Below are 25,722 nucleotides of genomic sequence, written 5' to 3'. Positions count from 1 at the left end.
TCAGCTGTTGTGTTTTTGCGTCCATTTTCATATGACTGACTTTCCAGCTCATTACTTTGATTCTAGTCTTCGTTGCTCGTGTCTTGTGCAGCCTCCCTGCTTTAGCTGGGCTCTGTACAGTGTGGTGTAGGGTTGTTTAAAATGACTTCATATGGGCAGAAAAACCACTTGCTTTCAGCCGCCAGCGCTCTCTATGACCATGCGGTCAGCGGACTCAGTTGGAGGTCTCGTGACATAAAATGGGCATGTCTACTCAGTCACAACACTTTTGGTCTTATATATTGTTTACTTGATAAGCTGCAATAAAGTGATGATTAAAAACTTGTGAATTTATTGTGGAGCATGTTTTTATTGAGAGTAAATTTAGATGACCTCCTCTGGAAATGCCACGAGGATGAGTGATTACAGTGTTCAACATCCATACATATTAAATGTGAGTCAAACCATTTTAATTTTATAGCAACTATTTTGGTTTTTTTAGCCCATGACGGGTTTTTTTTGTTTTTCGCTTCTGCTGTTTAAGCGTGGCTCAGCGACAGTCATCAGTCTTTGGTTTGCACGGCGAATTCCAGAAACCCCCGGATCCATTAGATGAGGGTCCTGAACGGTATGTCAACGTCCTTCATCTGCTTTTCATAGTCTTCATCAAACAGCTTTGATTGCTCAGCTGTGAAATGGTTTTTCCAGTCACCCACTTCACCTGCATATGAAAAGGAAGACAATTTTGTTAAGTTGGAAAATTTATGCTAAAGCCTCTATCAATGTTTTTGTTTTTTTTGTTTTTTTGCACAAATGAATAACTGACTGGTGCTTAAAAAATGTTTTCCAAAACAGTCATATGTAATGCCCACACAGTGTCTCATTTACCGCTAATACATTTATTAAATTATAACATGTAACATACAACATGCGTGTAAACACTGTTCACATTTTGTATCACTGTGGATTTTAAATCAAAAACTGCAAAGTGCAGAATTCCAGCTTGAACTGCTCCGGATGTTTTTCAGCCATTTTTATATGTAGTCATTAGATGATTGATTGACAAGCAGTTTCTTGAGGCCATGAAATTTCAGAACTTATCAAACAATCCTTTTATTTAAAATCATGTACGTTTGTTAAACTCATTTTAAGCCTGTGAAAATGTGAGGTTATCTGTATGACTAGCTGTAATGTTTAGCCCCATACTTTTTTAAAAACCTGGACGTCTGCATTTCAGTTACATCTTGACTGTTTGAGTTAAGATCCACTGTGATGTGTACAGAGGTAAAACTCCCAAAACTGTATCTTTGTTTATAGATGTAATTATATTGTGCTGATTAAATACTTAATGACTGGTTTGTTAAAAGTGAGGGGGAAAAACTGACCATATAATTGTTGCAGAAGCCCAGGCTAACGATGCCTTGTTTGAACTAAAAATCCTCCAAAACTTTAAATCGACTCTAGTTAATATCTGCCAACAGACTTATTCATTTGAGTGTTAAGTTGTTGTAATGTATAAATAAAATAGAAGCGAGAGCTCAAAATCCAGGGACCTCTAGGGGGTGCCCCTGCACTGAAGGACAGGTAGCAGAGCAGTAATTGCTGCCTTTGAGGAGCTCAGACTGTTCACAAGTTGATTTAACCTTGTGACATTATTACATGAAGATATTTGTGTGTCTGAGACAAATATAGGTGTTCATGACATTTTAACTGCCCTACGTAAGGCACTCACTGGCGACTGAGATTGACTTTCCTGCATATCTTTAATTTAATAGTGCACCTTTTCTCATGAAAGGAGAGATGGACTGGTCAAACACCGGAGATGGAATGCAGGAGTAGTTGGCCATCGGGTTCTCCTTCATGTTTTTAAAGGAGGTGAGCTCCACGATTTGGCTGACGACCTCATCGGAGACCGACAAGTCCAGGTACTTCATGATGCGCTCCACTTCACGCCGAGGATTCTGGGAAAATAAATGTGACAGAGTATGTGCGGAGATTATTAATTTTTAAAATTCATTACAGATGTTCAAACAGATAAAACAAGAGGGGGTGTCACCACATTACGACTGAAAACAGCAAATACCTGAAGGTAACGGAAAAAGTAAAATCATAAGAAGTGATAAACAAAACACTGCAAACCGGTGAGGAGAGATTACATAACGGAAATCAAATTGGGAGAAGCTGTTAAATGGGAGTTCTTCCTCCTCACTGTGGACAACTGCTCACAGCAGATCATTGCCCTGTTGGGTTTCTCTCTCTAACACTTCAGGGTATTTAGCTTACAATATAAAGTATGCTGATATTTATGAATTGACTGGTCATGTGAAAAAGGATGTTTATCACGGGATTCTGTGCAGTCCTGTGAAAAACTAAGTACACCTGTACTGCTTCAGTTGGTAGAAGCAAGCTAATTAAATGCGCTTGATTAACTGATCTTCAGGAAGTGTGAGCACCTCTATAAAAGGTTTGCAAATACAGCATATCAACAGAAAATGGTAAATGGCCTGCATTTATATAGCGCCTTACTAGTCTCTAAGGACCCCAAAGCGCTTTACATATCCAGTCATCCACCCATTCACGCACACATTCACACACTGGTGACGGCAAGCTACATTGTAGCCACAGCCACCCTGGGGCGCACTGACAGAGGCGAGGCTGCCGGACACTGCCGGACACTGGCGCCACCGGGCCCTCTGACCACCACCAGAAAACACCTCATACCAACTGTTAAGTAATCTACAGTTAAATGTGAAGCCATCTGTCCAATAGGTAAAGTTTCACTGAAATTAGATCATGCAAAAGGACAATGGCCACAAGCACAGCAGCAAATCTACCACAAAAGGGCTGGGAAAGAAAAGAATAAAGGTAAGCAATGGCCGATCAAAGTCCACACCTCAAACTAACTGAAACCTGGGTTTAAATAAAGGTCTGCAAACATCAATGAACTAAAGCAACGCTGTAAGAAGGGTCCAAAAGTCTTCCATAACGATGTGAGAGACCGATAAGGTCATACAGAAAACCTTCACTTCAGGTTATTGATGCTAAAGGTGCTTCTACAAGCAACTGAATCACTGGGTGTTTTCCACAGGACTGTGCAGTCCAACTTTCTCTGTCGTGCAACTAATACATATATACAGTTCTTTGAACAATATCTCAAAGTATTTTTTTAATTTATATTGAATGTCTTTTAAGAGTATGGTACATTTGTTTTTAAATCTTCAGAAATAGGAGATTTGCCGGTAGTCACATTGTTTACAAAAAAATCTGCTCTTTCTTTTCAGCTGTATGTCAGACAGTTGGCATTACTTTTCTTTTTTTTCCTTTATACATGAAGCTGGTCTAAATCTGCGTCTATAACAAGGCTTCCTAATCATTCAATCTCAGCTTTACATATGAGATCAAAGGAATGCGCTGCGTTTATTACGTTTGCTTTGAAGAAGGTTGCGCAACATGCTTTGGTTATAATCCACGTGTTCTCCTCACCTCTTTCATGTCCTCGTAGAAGAGGTACAGAATATTCCTCTTTTCTCGCTCCAGCCAGTAACCTTTCACATGATCATACCAGGAGCCCCATGACACTGTAGAAGCAGAGCAAAGGCCATTCATTCAAGCAGCTTTGATGAAAACATTTCTCCTACTCCAGTCCAGGTTTATGCTGAGTGTATGTTTATATTTACGGCTATCGTAAAGCCTCATTAACAGCTTAACATCAACATTTATGACAGTAGGTATTTTAGTAACTGTCGGCTGATAAGAGACTGATAAACTTGACCACCTTTAATGACTTTACAGCTGTGTAACTGCAGAGCTGATGAATTATTGCAAAGAATTATTGCATTTCTTTATTTTATACTAGGAAAATTAAATTAAATTAAAAGTACGTACAGTGACTTATTGACAGATGTGTCATTCTGACTAGCTTTAATATCAATATTTGGTATGACCACCTTTATTCTACAATACAGGCAGCTTAATTTCTTTCAGTAGTTTTCAAAGATACCGTACTTCTCTTGCTTTTTGAAGGACATTTAAAGATGTTGGCTTCCTTTTGTTTGGTTCTCTGACCTTCAGAAAACCTGAAGAACTATTGCTCAAGACTAGAGATGGACCGATCCGATATTACGTATCGGTATCGGTCCGATACTGACCTAAATTACTGGATCGGATATCGGAGAAAAATAAAAAATTTAATCCGATCCATTAAATATCACGAAAGCACCTCACAAAACTTGCAACACACCGTAACTCACCTCAGAACGTTAGCAGTCGGAGCAGTATGCGTCACGTGATAGAGCGGCTGTGGCATGCGGGACCTGTCGGTGGTCTGGATAGCATTTGGAGCTTCGCTAGCAACCTGGCATTTCATCTCCGACAAAGTTATCCCCGAGAGAAGTAAAGCAAGTGTGTAAGTCCATCTCTGAATGTTTGTAAAGCATTCCCACGTTAAGCTTAACGAGCGGCTGCCTCTCGCTCTCCGGCTGCTACTTCAATCGTGAAACTGCTTAAATGATCAGCTGATCGGCTTTTCTGTCGCGAGTCCGTCTTTGTTTTTGGCCCACTTTGCACCAGAAAGAGTAAACCAGCGGCTGAACAACAGCAGCACGTTTAAGCTTGATAAGCTGTTGTTACAATTTATTTAATATTACTTTCTACTCCAGGATCTTTTTCTACGTAGCTGACGGCTGGTAACTGTGCAGGGGCGGATCTAGCAAAGTTTAGCCAGGGGGGCCGATAGGGCATTAACTGGGAAAAGGGGGCACAAAGACATACTTTTCTTTCTTATTCTCATTTAAAATGTCGAGCTTTTAATAAATAATTATCTGACACCCAAAGTTTTAATTTGATGTAAAATGAATAGAAGTCAATTACTGTATATAGTGACTATTAAGTCTAATATATACCCTAGTAAGCTATAGTACTTTTTACTTTGGGAAGGTACCATCTGTGCAGTCTGCAATTTTGTTGAAGAAAGATGTTGAATCTATTTAATATTTCTTGAAAAAGAATTGATTTCTGTGCATTTTTTTTTTCACACTGCATCAAATTAAGGTTGATTACGTCGATTAAGCATCATGAGGTGGAGCGTGAGGGGTGGTTCCCTATTTTTTATTTATTTATTTTTGTTGTTGCTGGGAGTTGGAACCCTATTAGTTAGGTTGCTTAATATTTACGCTAAGTACTCTTTAAAATACCAGAATAGGGAGGATGGTGTAGGTCTAAGTTTATTAGATTGATCAGTATTGCTGAACTATGAAATATTTTTTTTGTATACAGGTATAACAGAATAGCTTTAGTGTAGTTGTTGTTTTAAACTTGAGTATGAACTTGCAGACTTGCAAAATGCAGCAAGATATTTTAAAAAACAGTTTTGTTGATTAAAAAACACTATATCGGATTCATATCGGTATCGGCAGATATCCAAATTTATGATATCGGTATCGGTATCGGACATAAAAAAGTGGTATCGTGCCATCTCTACTCAAGACCACTTAAAGTTAAAGGGCTCCTTGAAAGCAAAGCATAAAGAAATAAGGGTTGGGTCAAAAGTTTACACATCAGTACACATTTGCATGAACGGTACATGTTTTCAGTTCCTGGCAAACTGACAAGCCTCTGATTCTTATGAACAAGTTTCATGTTTGTGCCTTGAGCAGTCGAGCGCAACCAGTGAGCCAAGGTGGAATATGAGTTTATGCATGTAATGTTTGAACTTTGCCAGATTTTAGATCTGATTTTACCTGATGAACCTGCACACCCACTCCAATCCCTGGAGGTTATCAAAAGTAGCAAATCAGTCAAAGACTGACTGAACCAAAGTGCAGTCTGAGCTCCTCGGGAGGTCCTTCATATCAGCTGCTGTAAGCCCATTTAATGCACAGTACTAATAATATGAGTTTTCCAAAATGTTTGCATATTTTCATGTTAGTTACTGGGTGTTTTATTTATTCATAAATTATTAACTTTATTAGGAATTAATATTGTTTATGTCAGTGTTTATGGCATGTAAATGGCAATGTAATTTCCTGCAAACAAAGGATCTATCTTTGAATCTGATTAACTGACGGACCATTAAATTTGTTAAATAAATCAAGCCCAACGAAACCTATTATGTACATTTCCACCATATTGTGTTTTATGAAAGGCCACCTTTTTGTTCCCTAATCTTCACCAAACTGGCACAGATGCTTTAATATGTTCCAGTCAAATCAGCAGCAAAGCAGCCAAACTGGTTATATGTCACCAAGATTTTGATTTCTATCACAACTAAACACTCTCCTCTCAACAAGCTGAGAGGAGTCAGGTAATAATTCACTTTGCATTACCCAACCCAGTGACTTCATTTATAGGTAGTTAACATATATCCAATTGTTAATATAAAGACATTTCAAAAAGTTATCATTTAATGACCCTACAGCAACCATTTAAGTCTTTTTCTAAGGAAATCATTTTTTTCCCATTCTGGAATGAATGCATTGAAATTTAATAAAGTTGTGTGATTGGTTTCATACTTACTTACAAAGCAAACTATGTTCCTAACAAGGCACATATGGTGGGAAAAAAAGCACAAAAGAAATAGCAGTAAAGAAGCAGCTTTTTTATGGCTGTCATGATGAAGAAATATTCCATTTATTTATATATTTTTTAAAAAAAGGTTACATTTTCATCCAGATCCTCCCAAGATATGCGCGCTACAGCCACTCAGGGTGCAACTAATCTTATCATGACCACTCAAGCATAAAAGGCAGTTACACAAGTTGTCATAGTTTCCATCCACCATCACATATTTTGTTCACAAAAGCCTCCAGGCAACCAAAGACGCTGCTTTGGTGGGTAAACATATAGGGCTATTGATGGCTTAGAATAGGTATGAGGACACAGAGGGAAATATACTTACGCTCTCCTTGCATAAACTTGTGGATGTAGCCACCAAAGGGCCCTGGCTCAGGCTGGGTCTGATTCATAAGATCAAAGTAGTAGTAGCTCACCAGGTTGTCTTTGGCATTGCGTGCCACGTAGATCGACTTCCCACATGATCAGGAGGAACACAAAAAGATATTCACAGTACAGAGAACATGTTATTTGATGAGATTGTGTCTAGCATGGCATTCGTAACCTCCCACCTCATTTACGTGCCGTATCATGAACCTTTTACCTTCAAGCTGCATGAGTTTTCTGTCTAGTAAGAAGCAATAAAATGAGGAATTTCTACTCTCACTGAAGTCTAATGGACAAGAAGTCTCACCTTGCATTTGTTTTCCCAGAATCCAGGAGGCACCAGCTGAAAAGGAAGATGTGTCTTGATAACTCTCGGGGGATCCATTTTTTCCAGACGATCAAGACCTGTGTAAATGACCTTTAAATTTGGTAAATATTTTTTACATTTGTTTGAAAGGCACTTCGGTTTTATTTTGAAATCCATGCTTTTATTTTGAAACAGGAAACTGGCACAAAACCGTTAAAGGGCTGTTAGTAGCGTTTCTTTTAGGATATGGTAAAATAGTGTGCCTTAAAGTGAAAAATATGTATGTTTACTTTGCCAATTAGTACCTGGCTGACAGTGGCACAAGGTTTGTTAATGTTTCCTTTAACAGAATAAGTTACATGCAATCAAAATGTCGTTTAATAGAGTTTATGTTGTTAACCTTGACCTTGACCTTTATGTGTAGTTGTAAGTTAGTGAGGTGATATAATGAATTGAGTGATGTAAATTTGATGTATATGCTATACGTGAGCAGGAGAAATTTGTTTCCTTTGATCTTATGGTATTAATATTGCTGGTTTTGTTTTGCTCCTAGCTCTTACGGTGTCTTCACTGAATGTTTCAATAAAAACATTTCCAATAAAACCTCTGTGAAGCATCAGTATAAGAGACAATCATTCAGCCAGGGATGCTACACCTGAGACATAAATCCAGGGAATTGGACATAGGAAAAACTTAACTTATGTATTCCATGATTTCTCATATATTCCAACCAATGGAAACTGCTTATTAGCATTGTTGACTTTACTTTTTTTTAACACGTGTTACGAACTTGCATGTCCATGTGTTTGTTTGTGCAGGTGTTGAAAGGTCATGTCCCCTTTCAAGCTCGAGGTTGACGCTAGTGCGGCTGGTGCAGGAGCTGTCCTTATGCAGGAAGACCATCGCGGCGTGGATCGCCCAATTTGTTATTTTTCAAAAAAATTCACCAAACATCAGATGAACTACAGCACTATTGAAAGGGAAGCCCTTGCCTTGTTGTTAGCCCTGCAGCATTTCGAGGTGTATATCGGATCCAGCTCTATCCCTGTTCAAGTATTCACTGACCACAGTCCATTGGTGTTTCTCTCCCAGATGCAAAACTCAAATCAGAGACTTATGCGTTGGTCCCTTCTTTTGCAAGATTTTAACCTGCACATCAAACATAAGAAAGGGACGGAAAATGTCATCGCTGACGCCCTGTCGAGAGCGATTTCATAGTTTGGAAATTAAACAATAGGAGGGTTGTTTAATTCTTATGGAAGGGGGTGTTACGAACTTGCATGTCCATGTGTTTGTTTGTGCAGGTGTTGAGTCTTTTTATGTTAATTTAGCTGTGCCAGGGCCCTGCTCCGATTGGTGCGTGGATACACCGCCACGATGTGACTGGTTCCAGCTGGAGGACCCGCCCATTAAAAGGAGGCTGGAGTGCTACAGCGGGAGAGGTCCTCGCGTTTCTCCTCATGACCCAGCAGTATTCCTGTGGCAGCCGCTGGCTGCAGTGTGCTTGAAAGTTGTGGAAGTGGAGTGGGTAGGGGTGAGCTGCCGTTTCTTTTGATCACCCGTTTTCTCCTGTTTTGAGTTAGTTAAGGAGGTCAGACTCTGTCTTTATTTTTGACTTTGTTTTGGTAAGGTCAGGGGTGCGGGACTTGTGTAGATTTGTTTTGTTTATTGTTTTGGCCTTGGCTCACCCTGAAGTGTTGACACTCCCGTTTTGGTTCCTTTATTTCACATTGTAAATAAATCACCTTGTATCTAACGGATTTGTTTCTTGTGGCTGCTTGGGTCTTGGGGGGGAAGCGAGTGCCTCACTCATGTTATGGCCTGGCCCTAGATGGGTCGTAACACACGGTTAAAATAACATTAAACAGGAGAAAAAGTTGAGACAGCCATTTAACTTTAGGCAAATTTCCCAAAAAATGTGACAGCAGTATTCATTTAATTCAATTCAATTTTACTTAGCACCAGACCAGTCCTCTCAGAGCAACTGTTGTTGTGATTTCTACTAAAATGACCGAATGACTCAGTATATTGTGAACTAATAGGATTTCACCTTATTCTGAGGTATTTGCAAGATCATTTGTAGTAGCCTACTACAAGAGAATGATATCATCCAGCTATTTTGATGTAATGTCATTTAGCTCAGTGCTTTGTTATACAACCTTTTGCATTAACATGGAGCCTTCCAGGTATCTGTTCTTTGAATAACCAACCTGAATTAGAAGAAGCCCTTCTAAAGTTTAATCAACTCTATATCTGTGGTGCTATATCTATGCAAATGACTATGTAAATATTTTCTACACTCGCGATCTCAACCTTTAATATAAAAATATTTCCTGTAAAAGAAAAAAAAAGGGGGGAGGTGTTTTGTTTTGTACACTAAAGTTTTTGCACAGATTAAACTACATACATTCATATTTTGTCTTCAAAGGTCATGGGCTAATTTTGTACCTTTTGAACTGAGCCAAAATGCTAAAAGCTAAGTTGGTGGTGACGCTAAACAACTTCAAGCTGTACATATTTAGGCAACATATTACACAACGTAATAAGAAAAGAGACCTGCTATGCAGATGATATTTTAATATTTTTGGGTCAACCATCAAATTCTTTACCTAAATTAATGCAATCATTTGAATACTTTGGTCGACTATCTGGATATAGGGTTAATATGAGTAAAACACAATTTGTTGAGGAGTACTTGGTGAGGGCTAGTTCTTTTAGGTTCAGCAGCTAACAAGATGGTGTATCGGTCAGGATACAGGAAGGAGGACAACAGGCTTCCACTTTGCTGGATTGTCACCGCCAGCTGTTTTATTGCCACCTAGATGCTCAGTGTTGCCAGCAGTCTGTAGTAACAAACAAGTTGCCATGAGTATATAAATATATACAGCAACAGCTTCACTAAGATAAATATAAAGGATTACATGAAATAAACCAACACATCCATCTGAATATACACATAACAGGACATATATAATTTGAACTACGCCAATCTTACATCTCTTGCTCTAAACACAGAAAGGACACAATTAAACACAGTGAGAATGTCATACATAGCCGAAACATCCACTCTAACTGTAAACAAAGGACTTTGGCGCCATCGTGTGGCCGAATAAAATTACTACATAATGGCGGCGGCCGGCGGCACATGCTTCGAGTCACGAGATGAAAAAATGCGGTGCTACAATGCGGTAGAATGCAACTAAAGCCGCAGCCAACATCAGAATCGGAAAATAAACATATTTAAGGAAACTTACTTCCAATCATGAACTTAACACTCGGAGCATCACGTGAAGGATGGCAACCAGGAACACAGCTTACGAGGTAACAGAACTAACACAGAAAAATCTCCTCTTCTCGAGTAGCATCGCGATACCCCCAACTTCTGCCTACGTCATTTCCTACGACTCCACCCCACACAATATTGCAGAACATAGACATAAAATCCCAGAGCCTTTTATACAGCCGCCCCCAAATGTGGTTACACATTTGCTCCCCGAAAAAAGGCTCCCTAATCAGTTGAGGGAGGCGACTTGCTATTCTGCTTAGTATCGCTGTCTTCCGATGGCACGGCAGGTAAAACTACCAACCGAGCAACTGGTCTGGTGTAAACACGTCCATTAACGTTCACATCAGCAGATCGGACAAGTCCATCATCACTACGATGAACCTTAATCACATGGCCTATTGGCCACAAGGCTCGAGGCAGCTGTGGATCTGCAACCATAATAACTGCCTTTTCCAGAAGTTCAGGAGGAGTTGACTGCCACTTCTGCCTTGCCTGTAAGCCAGGCAAGTATTCCCTGATGAATCTTTCCCAGAACTGATCAGCAAGAATCTGTGAGTGCCTCCAACGTCGCCGACTGAGGTTCTCTGTCTCAGAGTAGACCACCTGGGGTAGTGATCCATCAGGCCGCCCCATGAGGAGACTATTGGGTGTCACAGGGTCCACATCGGCTACGTCGGTGGAAACGTAGCCTAAGGGCTTTGCGTTAAGGATCAATTCAACCTCCAGCAGAACTGTACGGAGTACCTCCTCGTGAAGAGGTTGGGAACCCACACAGGTGCGCAGAGCTGTCTTCACTGAACGGATTTCCCTCTCCCATACACCTCCGAAATGTGGGGCTGCCGGGGGGTTGAACTGGAATCTGATCTTCTGACGGGCGAGCCTCCCTTGCAATGTCTCTGACATGTTGGCAAAGGCTTCTCTGATTTCTCGTTCTCCCCCTTTGAAATTGGTCCCACAGTCAGACCATAACTCTGCCGGTGTCCCTCTTCTGACTATGAATCGCCTCAGGGCCATGAGGAACGCATCCGCGTCTAAGCTACTTAGGAGATCAAGATGTACCGCCCTCGTCGTCATACACTTGAAAATGATTCCCCAGCGTTTCTCATGACGTCTTCCTACCTTCACAAACATAGGCCCGAAACAGTCAACACCGGTTGAGTAAAAGGCTGGTTTGTACAGTCTAAGCCGAGCAGCTGGAAGGTCAGCCATCTTGGGAACAGAGGGTTGTGCCCTCCAGCGCTGACACTCAGGACAGGTTCGCTGGTGCTTGCGAATTGCCTCTCTTCCACGCAGTATCCAGTAAGACCTCCGCAGCTCCGCGAAGACCCGTTCGGGGCCTGGATGATGCAGATCAACATCATATTTCTGGATAAGCAGGCGTGTGAAAGGGTGTGAAGGATCCAAGACAATCGGATGCAATATAGGTCCGTCAAGACCTTCTAGGCGTCGCAACTGACCCCCTACTCTGATGAGGCCTGCTGAGGTATCCAGTTCAGGTGCCAGGGTAAGCAAGCGGCTTCTGGATGAGACAGGTTTCCTTTCTGAAAGCAATCTGCACTCCTCAGGAAATGACTCCTGTTGAGCCTGCCGGAGGATGGCCTGTTCAGCATTCTGATAGTCCTCAGCCCTAGATGGCGCAGTCGAGAGTCCCTGACCACAAAGCTCTTTAACAGTAACATCCAAGAGCTCCTGCCAAGTCTTGCACGCCATTCCATCCTGACAGGTAGGTGTGGAGGTGATAGAGGTTCCACAGAAGACTGTTTTCCGGAGCTCAAGTTCGTCATTACGGGGCTCGGAGCTCGGGTTCTCTGGCCATGTGTCAGGACTGTTGAGCAGAAAGGGGGGTCCATTCGACCACCGATTAGGCACTTTGAGCTCGGCCAGAGCCTTCCCTCTCGTCAGGTCATCCGCTGGATTACTCTCTGAGTCTATGTAGCGCCAGGTACAGTGTTCCGTCAACTCCTGTATCTCAGCTACCCTGGCTCCTACAAAAACCTTGTAGCGGCAGGACTGTGAGCTCAACCAGGTAAGAACAGTGGTCGAATCAGACCACAGGACTGTTCTTTCAATCGCTGAGGTGAGTTCCTTATTCAGGGTACTGGCCAGCTGCGCTGCCAGCAAAGCTCCGCAGAGCTCGAGGCGGGGAATAGAGAGAGCTCGTTTGGGGGCTACCCGGGAGCGAGCTAGGATGAAGGTGAGGTGAACTTGCCCATCCTGTTCTACAGTCCTCATATAGGACACCGCTCCATAAGCTTTCTCAGAAGCATCCCCAAAAATGTGCACCTCACGAATGGCCCCCTTTAAGTTAGCACTGGCAGGAACATAGGCGCGTGGGAAGGTAAGGTGAGGTAAAAACTGAAGCTCCACCTCCCAGTCAGACCAAGCTTGCAGGAGGGTGGAGGGAAGATTCGAGTCGTCCCAACCATGCTTCTTATCCCATAACTGCCTGAGAAGGAGCTTGGCCCGAGTGGTGAAGGGTAACAGATAGCCCAAAGGGTCGTACTGTGAGGCTAGGACTCTATAGATGTTTCTGAGGGTTGGCACCTCATAGGACACGGGCCTGTGCTTATAACCCAAGGAGTCGGTATTCCAGTCCCAGCTGAGCCCGAGCGTGGTCTCTAGCGGGTTGGATTTGTCCTCGGCTAGCCACAGATCCAGACTCTGTGATCTAGCTTCTGGAGGCAAATGGCTCAGGACACTTGGATCATTACAAGCCCACTTCCGGCATGATGGCGCCTGTGTTTGGCTTCGCCGCTGCCGGGTGTAGTTGGTCTCGCTCTATTGTCGTGTTTTTTCTTTCTACTCTGCTGTTTTTTAACTGTTTTAATGATGTACTGGCTGCCTTGGTCTACGATCGTCTGACGCTGTTATCCATCCGTTCGTCAATGACGGCCAAAGATGTTTTTTCTCCTTCCTTTTGTGGGATTTTCCATTCTCCACACTTTTCTCCGCACTCCTTTGGTACCTTCCACCCTCTGCCTGTGACTGGATCTTCGGCCAGCGCTTTCAGCGTTCCCCGTAGACTACGGAGAAGAAGAGGAAAGAGATCGGGCATCCAGGTGAAGCTTAGGCTCCTCTGGCGGCGGGGACGAATTGGAAAGCGATGTCGGGCGTTTTCCGTTGCCTACGCACATGACAGCTATATGGAGAGGAATCTGTCTCCCAAGGCCCTACTTGGATATAGGGGGCCCGGCTCTCCAAGGCCGTGTTATCTCAGAAGGGTTCATCCAGACTCTCCTGCCGACTGGCTCTTCATCCCCTCGGTGAGTGGAATATATGAACGTGAAGGGTCTGATCCCGAGAATTTACGCCCTTTAATTCGAGAAACTCTAGCTTCTTCCAACAACAATGTTTTCACCCCGCTGTCTATGGCGCTCTTTAATGCCCGATCTTTGACGAATAAATCGTTTGTGCTTAACGATTTTATTGTTTCTAAAAATCTGGACTTCCTGTTCTTGACTGAGACCTGGCAACGGGGGTCGGATTATTCGTCTACTATTGAAATGTGCCCAAATGGCTTCTCTGTCATTAGCCAGCCTCGAGGATCTGGTCGTGGAGGAGGCCTCGCGGTGGCATATCGGAGCCGTTTTAACTGCCGTTCAGTGAAAGTTGGACACTTTCTGTCTTTTGAACTGCAGCTCATCAAAATTGGAAAGGAGGATCCTTTTTACTGTGCGTTGGTCTATCGCCCTCCTGGCCCAAACAACTCGTTTTTAGCCGAGTTTAGTGATTTTCTGTCCTCTACTATGAGGTTGTCTAAATTGCTTCTTGTGGGAGATTTTAATATACATATTGATGATGAGTCCGACCTCTTTGCTAGGAGTTTTGCCAGTATCATGGACTCTTTTCATTTTATCCAACATGTATCTGGCCCCACACATAACAAAGGCCATACACTGGACCTTGTTTTTTCTTTGGGTCTGAATATTGATTATATCTGTTCTAAGGACATTTTTATTTCTGACCATTATTGTGTCTTTTTTAATATGTCTTTTTATGAGCCTATGTCTCCTGTTCATCGGACAGTTATTTCCCGCACTTTAGACTCCTCCACAGCACAGAAGTTCTCTGATGTTTTTAATTTAACATTATCCCCACAAAACGATGTTGATTTTTCTATAGATCTATTCAATTATCATTGTCTTTCGATCTTAGATGAAATCTGTCCGATTAAAATGAGACCTGTGCCTGTTTCCAAGTCTGTACCCTGGTTAAATGACAACATTCGTCTTATAAAACGTAATTGTCGTAAAACTGAGCGGTTATGGAGGAAAACTCACTTAAATGTTCATCTCCTATATTTAAAGGATCTTTTAGCCTCCTTTAACAATGCTATTAGAGTTGCGAGGGCTGCTTACTTTTCTCAGTTGGTTGCAAGGAGCAGAGGTAATCCTAAAGTTTTATTTGATACTATTACTAATATTATTACTCCTGCTCCACCTGCTGCTATTATTTCTTCTGTTGAAGATTGTGAAACTTTTCTTGTTTTCTTTTTAGAAAAAATTAGCAACATAAGGAAAAACCTGTCTTTTTCAGCGTCTGCGCTGTCTGTTCCCACGCCAGCTCGGCCTGTTGTTTTAGAAGGTTTTTCACCTGTTTCACTACCAGAGCTGGGAAAAATAGTTAGTGCAACAAAATTATCCTCTTGCTCTCTTGATTTTTTACCTGCATCATTATTTAAAAATGTCTTTTACTCTACTGGTCCCTGTATTCTTACTATAATTAATACCTCCTTGGCCTCGGGCATAGTCCCTGCCTATTTTAAAACTGCTGTTATACATCCCTTGTTAAAAAAGCCTATGCTGGACCCATCTCTCACTAGCAATTATAGACCGATCTCAAAAATTCCGTTAATTGCTAAGATTCTAGAGAAGATCGTGGCTAAGCAGCTTACAGCAGTTTTAGATAAATATAGTATTTTCGACAAATTTCAATCTGGCTTTCGTAAAGTTCATTCCACTGAAACAGCCCTTCTTAGAGTTTCTAATGACATTTTGTTACAAAGCGATGCAGGTAAATGTTCTGTTCTCTTAATGTTGGATCTTACGTCGGCCTTTGATACTGTTGACCACTATATTTTACTTAACAGGCTGAAACACTGGGTTGGTGTCTCTGGGACTGCATTGAAATGGTTCTCCTCGTATCTCTCTGAACGATATTCTTCTGTGGCAGTTTCTAAGTATAGATCATCTTCTGCGTCCCTGTCTTTTGGTGTGCCACAAGGCTCTGTGCTAGGGCCATTACTGTTTTTAGTTTATTTACTCCCTCTTCAGCACATTTTGAGCCCTTTTGAGGATATTTGTTACCATTGTTATGCAGACGATATCCAACTCTATATATCTTTTAAACCGGAAGAGGCTTCTAAGCTGCGGCTTTTAAATGTGTGCTTGGAAACCATTAAAGGCTGGATGGCTGAAAACTTCCTCCAACTAAATGAAAGTAAAACCGAAGTCCTCTTATGTGCCCCAGATAGACATATACCCAGTATAATAAATGCTCTTGGTCCTCTTTCAACGTTTGTAAAACCATCTGTCAGGAACTTAGGGATTATCCTTGATCCTGCTCTTACGTTAGATAGTCATGTTAAATCTCTTGTTCGGTCTTGCTTTTATCATTTAAGAAATATTTCTAAATTGAGCTCTATTATATCCTATACCAAACTGGAGATTGTTATTCATGCTTTTATCTCTTCACGACTGGACTATTGCAATTCCCTGTTTACTTGTTTAAATAAAGGTTCTTTGGAGCGTCTGCAGATCGTTCAGAATGCTGCAGCAAGACTTTTGACGAAAGCTTCTAAATTTTCACATATAACACCGTTGCTCATGCAGTTACATTGGCTTCCTGTTGAATTTAGAGTCCAGTTTAAGATTTTGGTTTTAACTTTCAAGGCTCTTCAACAACAAGCACCACCATATATCATTGAACTTTTACAGCCCTATGCCCCTAGTAGGTCTCTGAGGTCGAGTAGTCAGGGCCTACTTGTCATTCAGTATACGAGACTGAAAACTAGGGGTGATAGAGCTTTTGCTACTGTGGCCGCCAGACTGTGGAATTCCCTTCCTCAGGACTTACGATCCGCTGATTCATTGATTACTTTTAAAAAACAGCTAAAAACACATCTTTTTAAAACTGCCTTTTGCTAACTTTGTTTGTATTTTGTCTTTTTAATCTGTTATATCTTGTAAAGCACTTTGTGATCTCTATCTAGAAATGTGCTATATAAATAAAATTTTACTTACTTACTTACTGACGTAGCTCGAAGCCAGCTGATTTCAGCAACTCTCTTAGCCGATCCACCAGATCTCTCGCTTCTTCCGGTGACCCAACACTCTGTAGGCAGTTGTCTACGTAGAAACACCTCTCGATGGAGAATCTCAGGCTGTCGTCAGGCTGTGTGTGCTCCATGACGTGATGTTGCAGGGCGAAGGTGGCGCAGCAGGGGCTTGAAGTTGTCCCAAATGGCAGGACCTGCCACTCGAAGATTTTAGGGGGTTCATCCACCTTTAAGTCCTGCCAAAGGAACTTCAACAGGGGCCGGTCTTCAGGGAGGAGCAGTACCTGATGGAACATCCCCTTGATGTCTCCACTCACAGCTATGGGGTGTTCACGAAACCTGACCAGCACCCCCAGCAGGGAAGCTCCAAGAGTAGGGCCAGGCAACAGGAACTGGTTCAGGGACTGTCCAAGGTATTTATGGGAACAGTTAAACACCAGGCGATTCTTCCTGTTATGACTGACAAGATGATGCGGTATGTACCAGTTCTCCTTGGGCGAAGTCTCATGCGTAACTTCCTTCACGGCTCCTGATTGGATCAGCTTCTGCATTTCTGCCCTGTAGGCATCAGCCCGACTGGGATCCTTTAACAGGCGCCTTTCTGTGCTTCGAAGCATGGGCATGACTGATTCCTTTGGTGCATTCAGTGGCGGCATCTGTGGGTGACGGAGTAGAGGTGTAGCATACCTGAAGACTCCATCGACCATCCTGCGAGTTGTTCTTGCCTCGAGCAGGGCCACAGCCTGCTGATCCTGTTTCGACCGAGTGACCTCTTTCTCGGATCGGTAAGGCACCACGTCCACCTGCCAGAGCCGCTCCACATGTTTGAGCAACTCGTCTGATTGGGCGGATGTATACAGGGATAGGACAGGCTGGGTCTGCCGCCCCATGAAAAGACTTGGCCCTTGAAGGGTCCAGCCAAGCCGGGTGTGGACTGCTGCTGGGCCTCCAGGTGGGCCGAGGCGGACTGGTTCTATGGGGGTGATCAGGTGTGGCTGGTCTGAACCAATGAGAAGCAGAGGCTTGGCTTCCTTCAGGGCAGGGACCGGGATCCCATGCAGGTATTTGTACTTCCTTCTCAGCTGGTCGATAGGATAAGTATGGTGAGCTAAGTTGAGACGATCAGCTGTAAACGCTCCATCAATCTTGTAGTAGGATCCGGGGTTGGTAGCAGCAGAGACGCTGAAGGATACGGTATGTCCATGAAGCATCTGAATATCTTGGCGGACGGTTCGTAATGGCAGGTCCTCCGGGGTGCCTGCCAGACCAAGAGTCTTTGCAGCAGCAGGGAGCAGCATGGTCCTCTCTGAACCGTCATCAAGTATAGCATAGGTGTCTAGAGTCCGCTCTCCATGGCTCAAAAGCACAGGTACAATCTTCAGCATGACACGATTGCCAGCCCCATGGCGATCAAGGTAGAGTGAGCCCGAAGCCGAACTGGTTAGGCAGCTTTCCTCCTTTGCAGCCATGCCAGCGTTGTTTCCTTCTGTCCTGGCATTTACCTCGTGAAGAGCCAGCAGATGTTTACCCTGGCAGCGGCTGCAGGGTTTCTTTAGTGTGCACTGAGCAGCTAAATGAGTTCGGGCACAGCGCCAGCATCGTTTGTTGACCTGTATCCAGTCCTTTATTTCCTCTTTGGAGAGCTTGGCTACATCATCACATTGGCTGAAATAGTGTTCTGTGCTCTCACAGTAGGCACAGTAGGCTTTGTTCTTAACCTTCCCTCTAGCTCGACTCTCCTTCACTGGTGAAAAAGTGTGTTCTGATGGCCCCTTTAGGTTATGTAGGACTGTCACGGTTTGTCGGCCTGTACGGGCCTCAGCCTTTACACTGGTCCTTTCTCTACTGCTTCTTACACCTGCTTGGCCGTCAAATCCTTGACACCAGGACTCCTGACGAAGCCATGCAGATAGGTCGTACAGAGTGTAGGTGCTCCCGGGCTGTTTAAACTGGTGTCGACGAAAATCAGCTCTCTGTTCGGCAGGAAGCTTACTTATTAGTCGGGCAACGTGGGACCCACAGTTCAACTCCGCTTCTCCTTCCAGTCCTAATGTTTGTAACAGCCCAACTAGTGACTGCACCCGAAGGGAGAACCTTTGGAAGGCTACTGTGTCACCTCGCCTTATTTCAGGACCATCCAGGACACTTGCTATCTTTCTCAAGGCGAGCTGATGAGGTTGTCCAAATTTGTCGTGGAGGGCTGCCATGGTGTCAGTATAAGGCTTGGGTGAGTTCAGGTAAGCATCGGCAATAAGTCGAGCTTCATCTAGTTTGAGGTGGTCCACAAGTATCTGATACTTGAAGAGCTCAGTAGCATTAGGAGGGAGTAGGTTCTCTAAAGCCATGCGGAGCCTAGCAAACTCAGAGGGATCAGAATGAATGAACCTTGGAATGGTTGGTTTGGGCCCCCTGTACACTAGCTCAGCCGAAAGAGGAGCAGATGGGTTGCTGCCGTGCCCACTGGTTACTCCAGTGACAAGAGAGGGGGAACTGGCTGGAACAGGCTTGGTTGGGAGCAAACCTGTCTTACTTGGTGCCCAGCAGGGGGGTGGCACAGAGTGTTGTGGAGGGGCATGAAACGTGTTTCCATCCTTAACCACAGGGTCCTGATATAGGGTGCAGCGATGACTAGGCAGCGAAGGCTCACCAGCGAAATATGGTGTGCGGGGTAGAGGGTGGTACTGTACACCATCATCGGAGTATTGTTCGTCAACCTTCATCTGGGAGAATCCTGTGTGCAACTCTTCCATCGGTTCAGGCCATGGCGGTGGGTCAGGCCACACCTCCTCATCCTCCTCCTGTGGCATTGTCTCAGGGGTGGTGTATACCTCTCCTGAACCGCGCTTGGGGGGATGATTGGTGCTAGGCTGTGAGGCAGTCAGGTGAGCCATATCCTTCCCCAGCAGGTGAGCCACTTCAATCAGCTCTCTGAGGTCACTCTTTGCTTCCTTCAGTTCTTTGAGGCCCTCCTGTAAAACTTGCTGTGATTGGAGTAGCTGCTCTCTTTCGGCCTGCAAGGCTCTGAATTCTGTATGAAATGTGTGTATTGAAGACCCTAGCAAATTAGAAGGTGCAAATTCAGGTGAGAGGCTCCTATTAAGGTCCACATCTTGTTCACTTCTTCCCAGTGGAGGGGGTGTATTGTAATAGGCCCCATCCCTGTCGCTGTAGAGGGGTGGCGTATGACTATACTGAGGCTGAACTCTGTCGCTTCTTGTGTGAGGCTGTGGGGTATCCCACTGCAGCATTTTCCTAAAGAGGTGGCCTGTATAGTTAACATCAAAGTCCTCAAACCGGCTTGGTCGACGTGTATGGCGTTTAGGCCTTGCATCAGGACATGTCGCTCCATCTGGCTCCATCTTGATAACTCATCCGGCTCGAAGGACCAATGTTGAGGAGTACTTGGTGAGGGCTAGTTCTTTTAGGTTCAGCAGCTAACAAGATGGTGTATCGGTCAGGATACAGGAAGGAGGACAACAGGCTTCCACTTTGCTGGATTGTCACCGCCAGCTGTTTTATTGCCACCTAGATGCTCAGTGTTGCCAGCAGTCTGTAGTAACAAACAAGTTGCCATGAGTATATAAATATATACAGCAACAGCTTCACTAAGATAAATATAAAGGATTACATGAAATAAACCAACACATCCATCTGAATATACACATAACAGGACATATATAATTTGAACTACGCCAATCTTACATCTCTTGCTCTAAACACAGAAAGGACACAATTAAACACAGTGAGAATGTCATACATAGCCGAAACATCCACTCTAACTGTAAACAAAGGACTTTGGCGCCATCGTGTGGCCGAATAAAATTACTACATAATGGCGGCGGCCGGCGGCACATGCTTCGAGTCACGAGATGAAAAAATGCGGTGCTACAATGCGGTAGAATGCAACTAAAGCCGCGGCCAACATCAGAATCGGAAAATAAACATATTTAAGGAAACTTACTTCCAATCATGAACTTAACACTCGGAGCATCACGTGAAGGATGGCAACCAGGAACACAGCTTACGAGGTAACAGAACTAACACAGAAAAATCTCCTCTTCTCGAGTAGCATCGCGATACCCCCAACTTCTGCCTACGTCATTTCCTACGACTCCACCCCACACAATATTGCAGAACATAGACATAAAATCCCAGAGCCTTTTATACACAATTGCTTGAGTACAATTATATTCCATCAGAAGAAATTAAAAATAAGTGTCAATTAGCATGGCAAACAGAGTACTTTAAATATTTATGAGTCATAATACCTAAGGATCTTACAGAACTATTAGAATGAAATTATTTACCAATACAGAAAAAAATTAAGGAAGATATAGCGAGATGGAATTTAATTCCATATTTAAGTTTATATTCGAGAATGGACTCAATTAAAATTAATATTCTTCCTAAATTATTATATTTATTTCAAACACTACCAATAGAAAAAATAGACAAAATTTTGTCAAGATACATATGGCAAGGAAAAAGGCCCCGAATTAGATTTAAAACCCTACAACTTAACAAAGGAAAAGGGGGGTGGGGCTTACCTTCTCTTAGGGAATATTATTGGGCAGCACAATTAAGGCCTATGATATGCTGGTGTAATCCTTCATACGATGCTCAATGGAAAGCCATTGAGGAGGGTCTGACTTCCATCCCCATACAAGCTATTATAGCAGACAGAAGCTTGCAAAATTTAATAAAAACTATTGAAAATCCATGGATCAAGTTGACTTTTAAAATTTGGGAAACAGTAATAAAAGAATATAAACTAGAAGAGGATATAGCAGTTCTTAAGTGGTGTGCATATGACACACATTTTGCTCCAAATAAATTGGACACCAGATTCAAAGATTGGACATATAAAGGATTAACAGCTTTATTTATGGTAATGGAGGAAGGGAGACTAATTAGTTTTGATAAAATGAAAGATAAATATTCATTGGAAACACAGGATTTTTATAGATATCTACAGATGAGGCATTTTGTCAATAAAACGATAAAAGCTAAGGCTGAATTGAATAAACAGCTGCTAGACGTATTTATAAGGGCATATAGTTCAAATAAAAATAGAGGTATTATAGGTGACCTCTATAAAGGATTAACAAATATGAAATTACACTCAACCTTGTATATCAAAACAAAATGGGAAATGGAGGGAGGAATAGAGATAAAGGAGGATGAGTGGACAACAATATGGGCATATCAATGGAAATGTAGCAGCTCACAGAGCTGGAGGGAATTTGGGTGGAAATGCCTGACAAGATATTTTATTACACCTCACCAAAAATCTCACTATGAAGGTAACCCTCCCGCTTGCTGGAGAAATTGTGGAAATACAAATGCAAATCACTATCATATTTTCTGGGACTGTCATGTTATTAAAACTTATTGGAAGGGAATACATGCAGCAATACAAGTGTCAGGGTCCTGGGTCTGAGCAACCCAGAATCCCTGAGCAGTTATGAATTATATTATTATTATTATTATTATTATATGTATTTTGGTGTTACTGCTGCTCTTCTCCATGCTTGTAGATGTGAGTGTGTGTGTGTATATGGGTGCAGGTGTGTATGTACACTGGGTTACAGGCGCCTTCAGGCCTGGTGGGTGTTGCCCGGCTAGGGGACTGGCCACACCCGAAGCTGCACACCTGCCGCTGATCAGGGCTCGTCGGGGGAGCTACTTAGGAGAGTCTTGGAGCTCCCACCGACGCGGGATCATTGCTTGGGACTCCACGTTAGTTACCCAGTTTAGGTTCTGTCGTGAAGTGTATGCCTGCCATTGTTGAGTGTCCTGACAGCTGCTGCTATTGTTTCCCGCAGGAGGAGCGTGGAGGGCTTGGAGAGCAGCGAGCACCGGGGGGTGCTGACACGGGAGCAGAGAGCACTAGGAGGACACATCACGGGAGTCTGGGGAAAACACTGGGATTCATTGTTGCTTTCTACCACACTGTAAATAAACGCACTGCTTGTAATTTGAGCACCGCGCCTGGGTCCTCCTTTCCCACATTCCCCCATGGTTTGCCACGTCAAACCGTGACAACAAGAGACATTTGGAAGATATTTACCTTTGGAAAGTAAAACTCTATTATTTGGACTTATGCCAGAAGGATGGACAAAGAACGATAAATACTTGTTTAATATTTTACTGGCAGCAGGAAAAAAAGCCATCACAAAAAAATGGCTTTCTTCAGAGAGCCCAACCATTAACATGTGGATGAACATCACACTGGACATTTACAGAATGGAGAAAATGACAGCAGATGTGAACTACAGGTCCACAGGTGTGGACCTGTTTGTATCACGATGGAAGAAATGGATGGACTACATTAGAAAACGCAGGCCAGTTTTTGCTTTTGCATTAGATTTTGACTCTGTTAACTACTAGAAGACTAGAGGAAATATTAGTTACATTAATGGAAACAAAAACACACTCCCTATATTTATTTATTTTTCTTTCCTTTTTCTTTTTCCTTATGTATTTTTATTTATGTTGTTTGTTGTTTGGCTTCTTTTTCTTTGCTTCTTCTTTCATTCTTCTTGTATGGATATTTTAGTTGTTTAAATATAGAAAAAAAGAAAAAATATATGTACTGAAAGATAGCTGAAGTTGATGGTATTGTATAGTGATTTTAAAATGTCAATTAAAAAAAAGAAAAAGAAAAAAAGAAAAGAGAACAAATTAGCACCTAACTATAGCTAAAGTTAGTAACACGCTAATCAGCAGCCCGTTTGTTAGCTTAGTTAGCAACAAGCTAAGAAATAGGACTGAAGGACTGCGTAAGTGCAGCATGCAGCAACACTCAGCACCTTGAGTGTTTTGAAAGGCGCTTTCAAATAAAATGTATTATTATTATTATTATGAATTCAAAGAAAAATATTTACTATAGTGTTTTTTCAAGTCCTGTTTTTACTTTTTCCCGGATGGCTGAAAATGGATAAATACAATATAAAAATGTACCTGACAAAAATAACAAACACAGTAGGGGACCAAGTCTGGATAATCAAGGTAAGAACACCTGAAGTGATTAGAGACTGATGAAACATAGGCATGTTTTCTTGAGTCAACAGTCCAGGGGAGAGAAAGGGTGGGAGGGTAAAGTTCATTATTTTCTTTCTTGTATCTAATGGTTTGGATATAGTGGTAAGTCTAGCACCCCAGTACATTTAAGATTTCCTTAGACAGTAGTAACACTGACTGTTGTGCCAAAACCCTGCAGCAAAACACTACAGCTACTTTTTTAGCTGTCTGTGACTTATTGTTATAAACCTGCCTGTTAGTTCACCGTGACATGCTTGAAAGTTGGCTTCATTGTAAAAATTCAACTGGCTGGTATTAAAGTTTAGTCAAACACAAATATGGCTAATCTGTGTTGGAAAAGCACAGCTGCGTTCACTGAAATGACCCAACTACAGTAACTTTTGTTGATCGCCTACAGAACTCCAGTTCAAGTCTTTTCTTTGGAGGGATATGCTTATGGGTTGAGAACTCATTGACTCTGATTGGGGTGGGGAAAAAAACGATCCGTTACAGAAACATTCCTCCTTGACTTGTTTTTGTGACTTCTGACATGCTACAACTACATGTTAAACCTGCTGAGTCACAGTAGAGAATAAAAACATAGATAAAACACACACCTGAAGGGATGGGAGGTGGGGAGACGATCTCTAGGAATGGACTGCGGACAGGTGTGGGGGCTCGTTTGCAGGCCTCAGCATCTCCATTGTGAAGGAGCAGGTCAACAATTTCCTGGGTCCATGTAGTCCCTATGAGACAGAGACATCAAACGGTGCACTGCTAAATCTCACCACATTGAGTAAAAACATTAACAACAGTCCAACAAACGTCTTTTTTGACACCAGCTACTTAGTAGTGCCACATTACAGCAGATTCCACAGTCTAAAAAATTAGTCCCAGAGACTGAAGGGCAGGAAAAGTAGCCTGTCTTTGTTGTTTGTTTGCTTAAATTATAACTCTCACACTTCATGAAGGCGTAATTACAGGATTAGTCTAGAGTTACTGGTGTTTTCCTTTATTGCCTGCTTGTTTAAGCAGTTACACACACACAATGTTTTGGTAGACTTAGTGGAAAAACTACTTAACAATCAAGTAATGGAAGAAGAAGAAAGCATTAACACCACAATGGAAAAATATTTCCTCACAAGTTAAAGTGCTGCATTAAAGAGAAAAGGGAAAGTGTGCTTCATTTTCTATGCTGTTTTGGCAGTGCAGTCCTGCATATTTTCATGTAACATCTGAATTTGCAACAGATAAGGAAAATGCACAGTATTTTTCTCCATACCCGTGAGTGGAAGTGTAAAGTGTTAGAAATGTAAGAACGCAAATAAAGCTGCTTGAGATCAGTACTTTGTGTCTAACACTGTTTCTGAGTACCTGCTTTGGGGTAGGTGGCGATGAGGAGGTCCGATGGATCGGGACGAAAAGCCCAGATGCTGTCCCAGTTGTTGGCGATGTAGTTCATGAGAGGCACTCCTCTGACTGGGATGAGAGGGAAGCGTGTGATGGAGGAGCTGGCCTTATGAATAGCCTCGCTATAAGTCATTTCTTTCTCCTCTGACATTTTTTACACTGCCAAAAGCTGCCTCAAGGAAATCAAGAACAAAGAGCTAAAATCTGCCTTTTTTAAATTGAAGAAAAAAAAAAAAACTTCAACAAACTCCCGAGGTCCTGCCTTCAGCTGTCTGTGTCAACCACTCACTGCTGATTTGCCGGTGAGCTGAGGAAGGAAAAAGGGAGGGTCTCAAAAAATCCTGCAACCCACAGAGAGGTGGACTTACATGTGGAGAGTACAAATGAAATGGATTTAAACTTCACAGTTAAATGTGTAACTCTGTGTAAAACACTCTGACCGCTTGCGTTTCTTGGTCTTTTAACATAGTTGTGTTGATTGATTCACACTTTTTAATCACAATC

At 42.6% G+C, this 25,722-nt stretch overlaps 1 protein-coding gene across 1 annotated transcript; it reads right to left on the bottom strand.

The window, feature by feature from the left end:
• Window positions 1-38: 38 nt before the first annotated feature.
• On the bottom strand, window positions 39-25,512 carry LOC146703087 (sulfotransferase 1C1-like). The gene is made up of 7 exons (XM_085466206.1): window positions 25,183-25,512; window positions 24,426-24,554; window positions 7,223-7,320; window positions 6,875-7,001; window positions 3,463-3,557; window positions 1,760-1,940; window positions 39-700 (listed from the first exon to the last, which is right to left on the bottom strand). The coding sequence occupies exons 1-7, from the start codon at window positions 25,367-25,369 to the stop codon at window positions 588-590; spliced, it is 930 nt and encodes a 309-aa protein (XP_085322332.1). The 5' UTR covers window positions 25,370-25,512; the 3' UTR covers window positions 39-587.
• Window positions 25,513-25,722: the final 210 nt, after the last annotated feature.

This window comes from Copadichromis virginalis, linkage group LG8 (assembly GCF_057382275.1).
Source record: "Copadichromis virginalis isolate Kocher_CV1m ecotype Utaka linkage group LG8, C_Virginalis_male_GT1.1, whole genome shotgun sequence".
Classification (NCBI taxonomy): domain Eukaryota; kingdom Metazoa; phylum Chordata; class Actinopteri; order Cichliformes; family Cichlidae; genus Copadichromis; species Copadichromis virginalis.
This window is presented reverse-complemented; position numbering and strand designations above follow the sequence as displayed.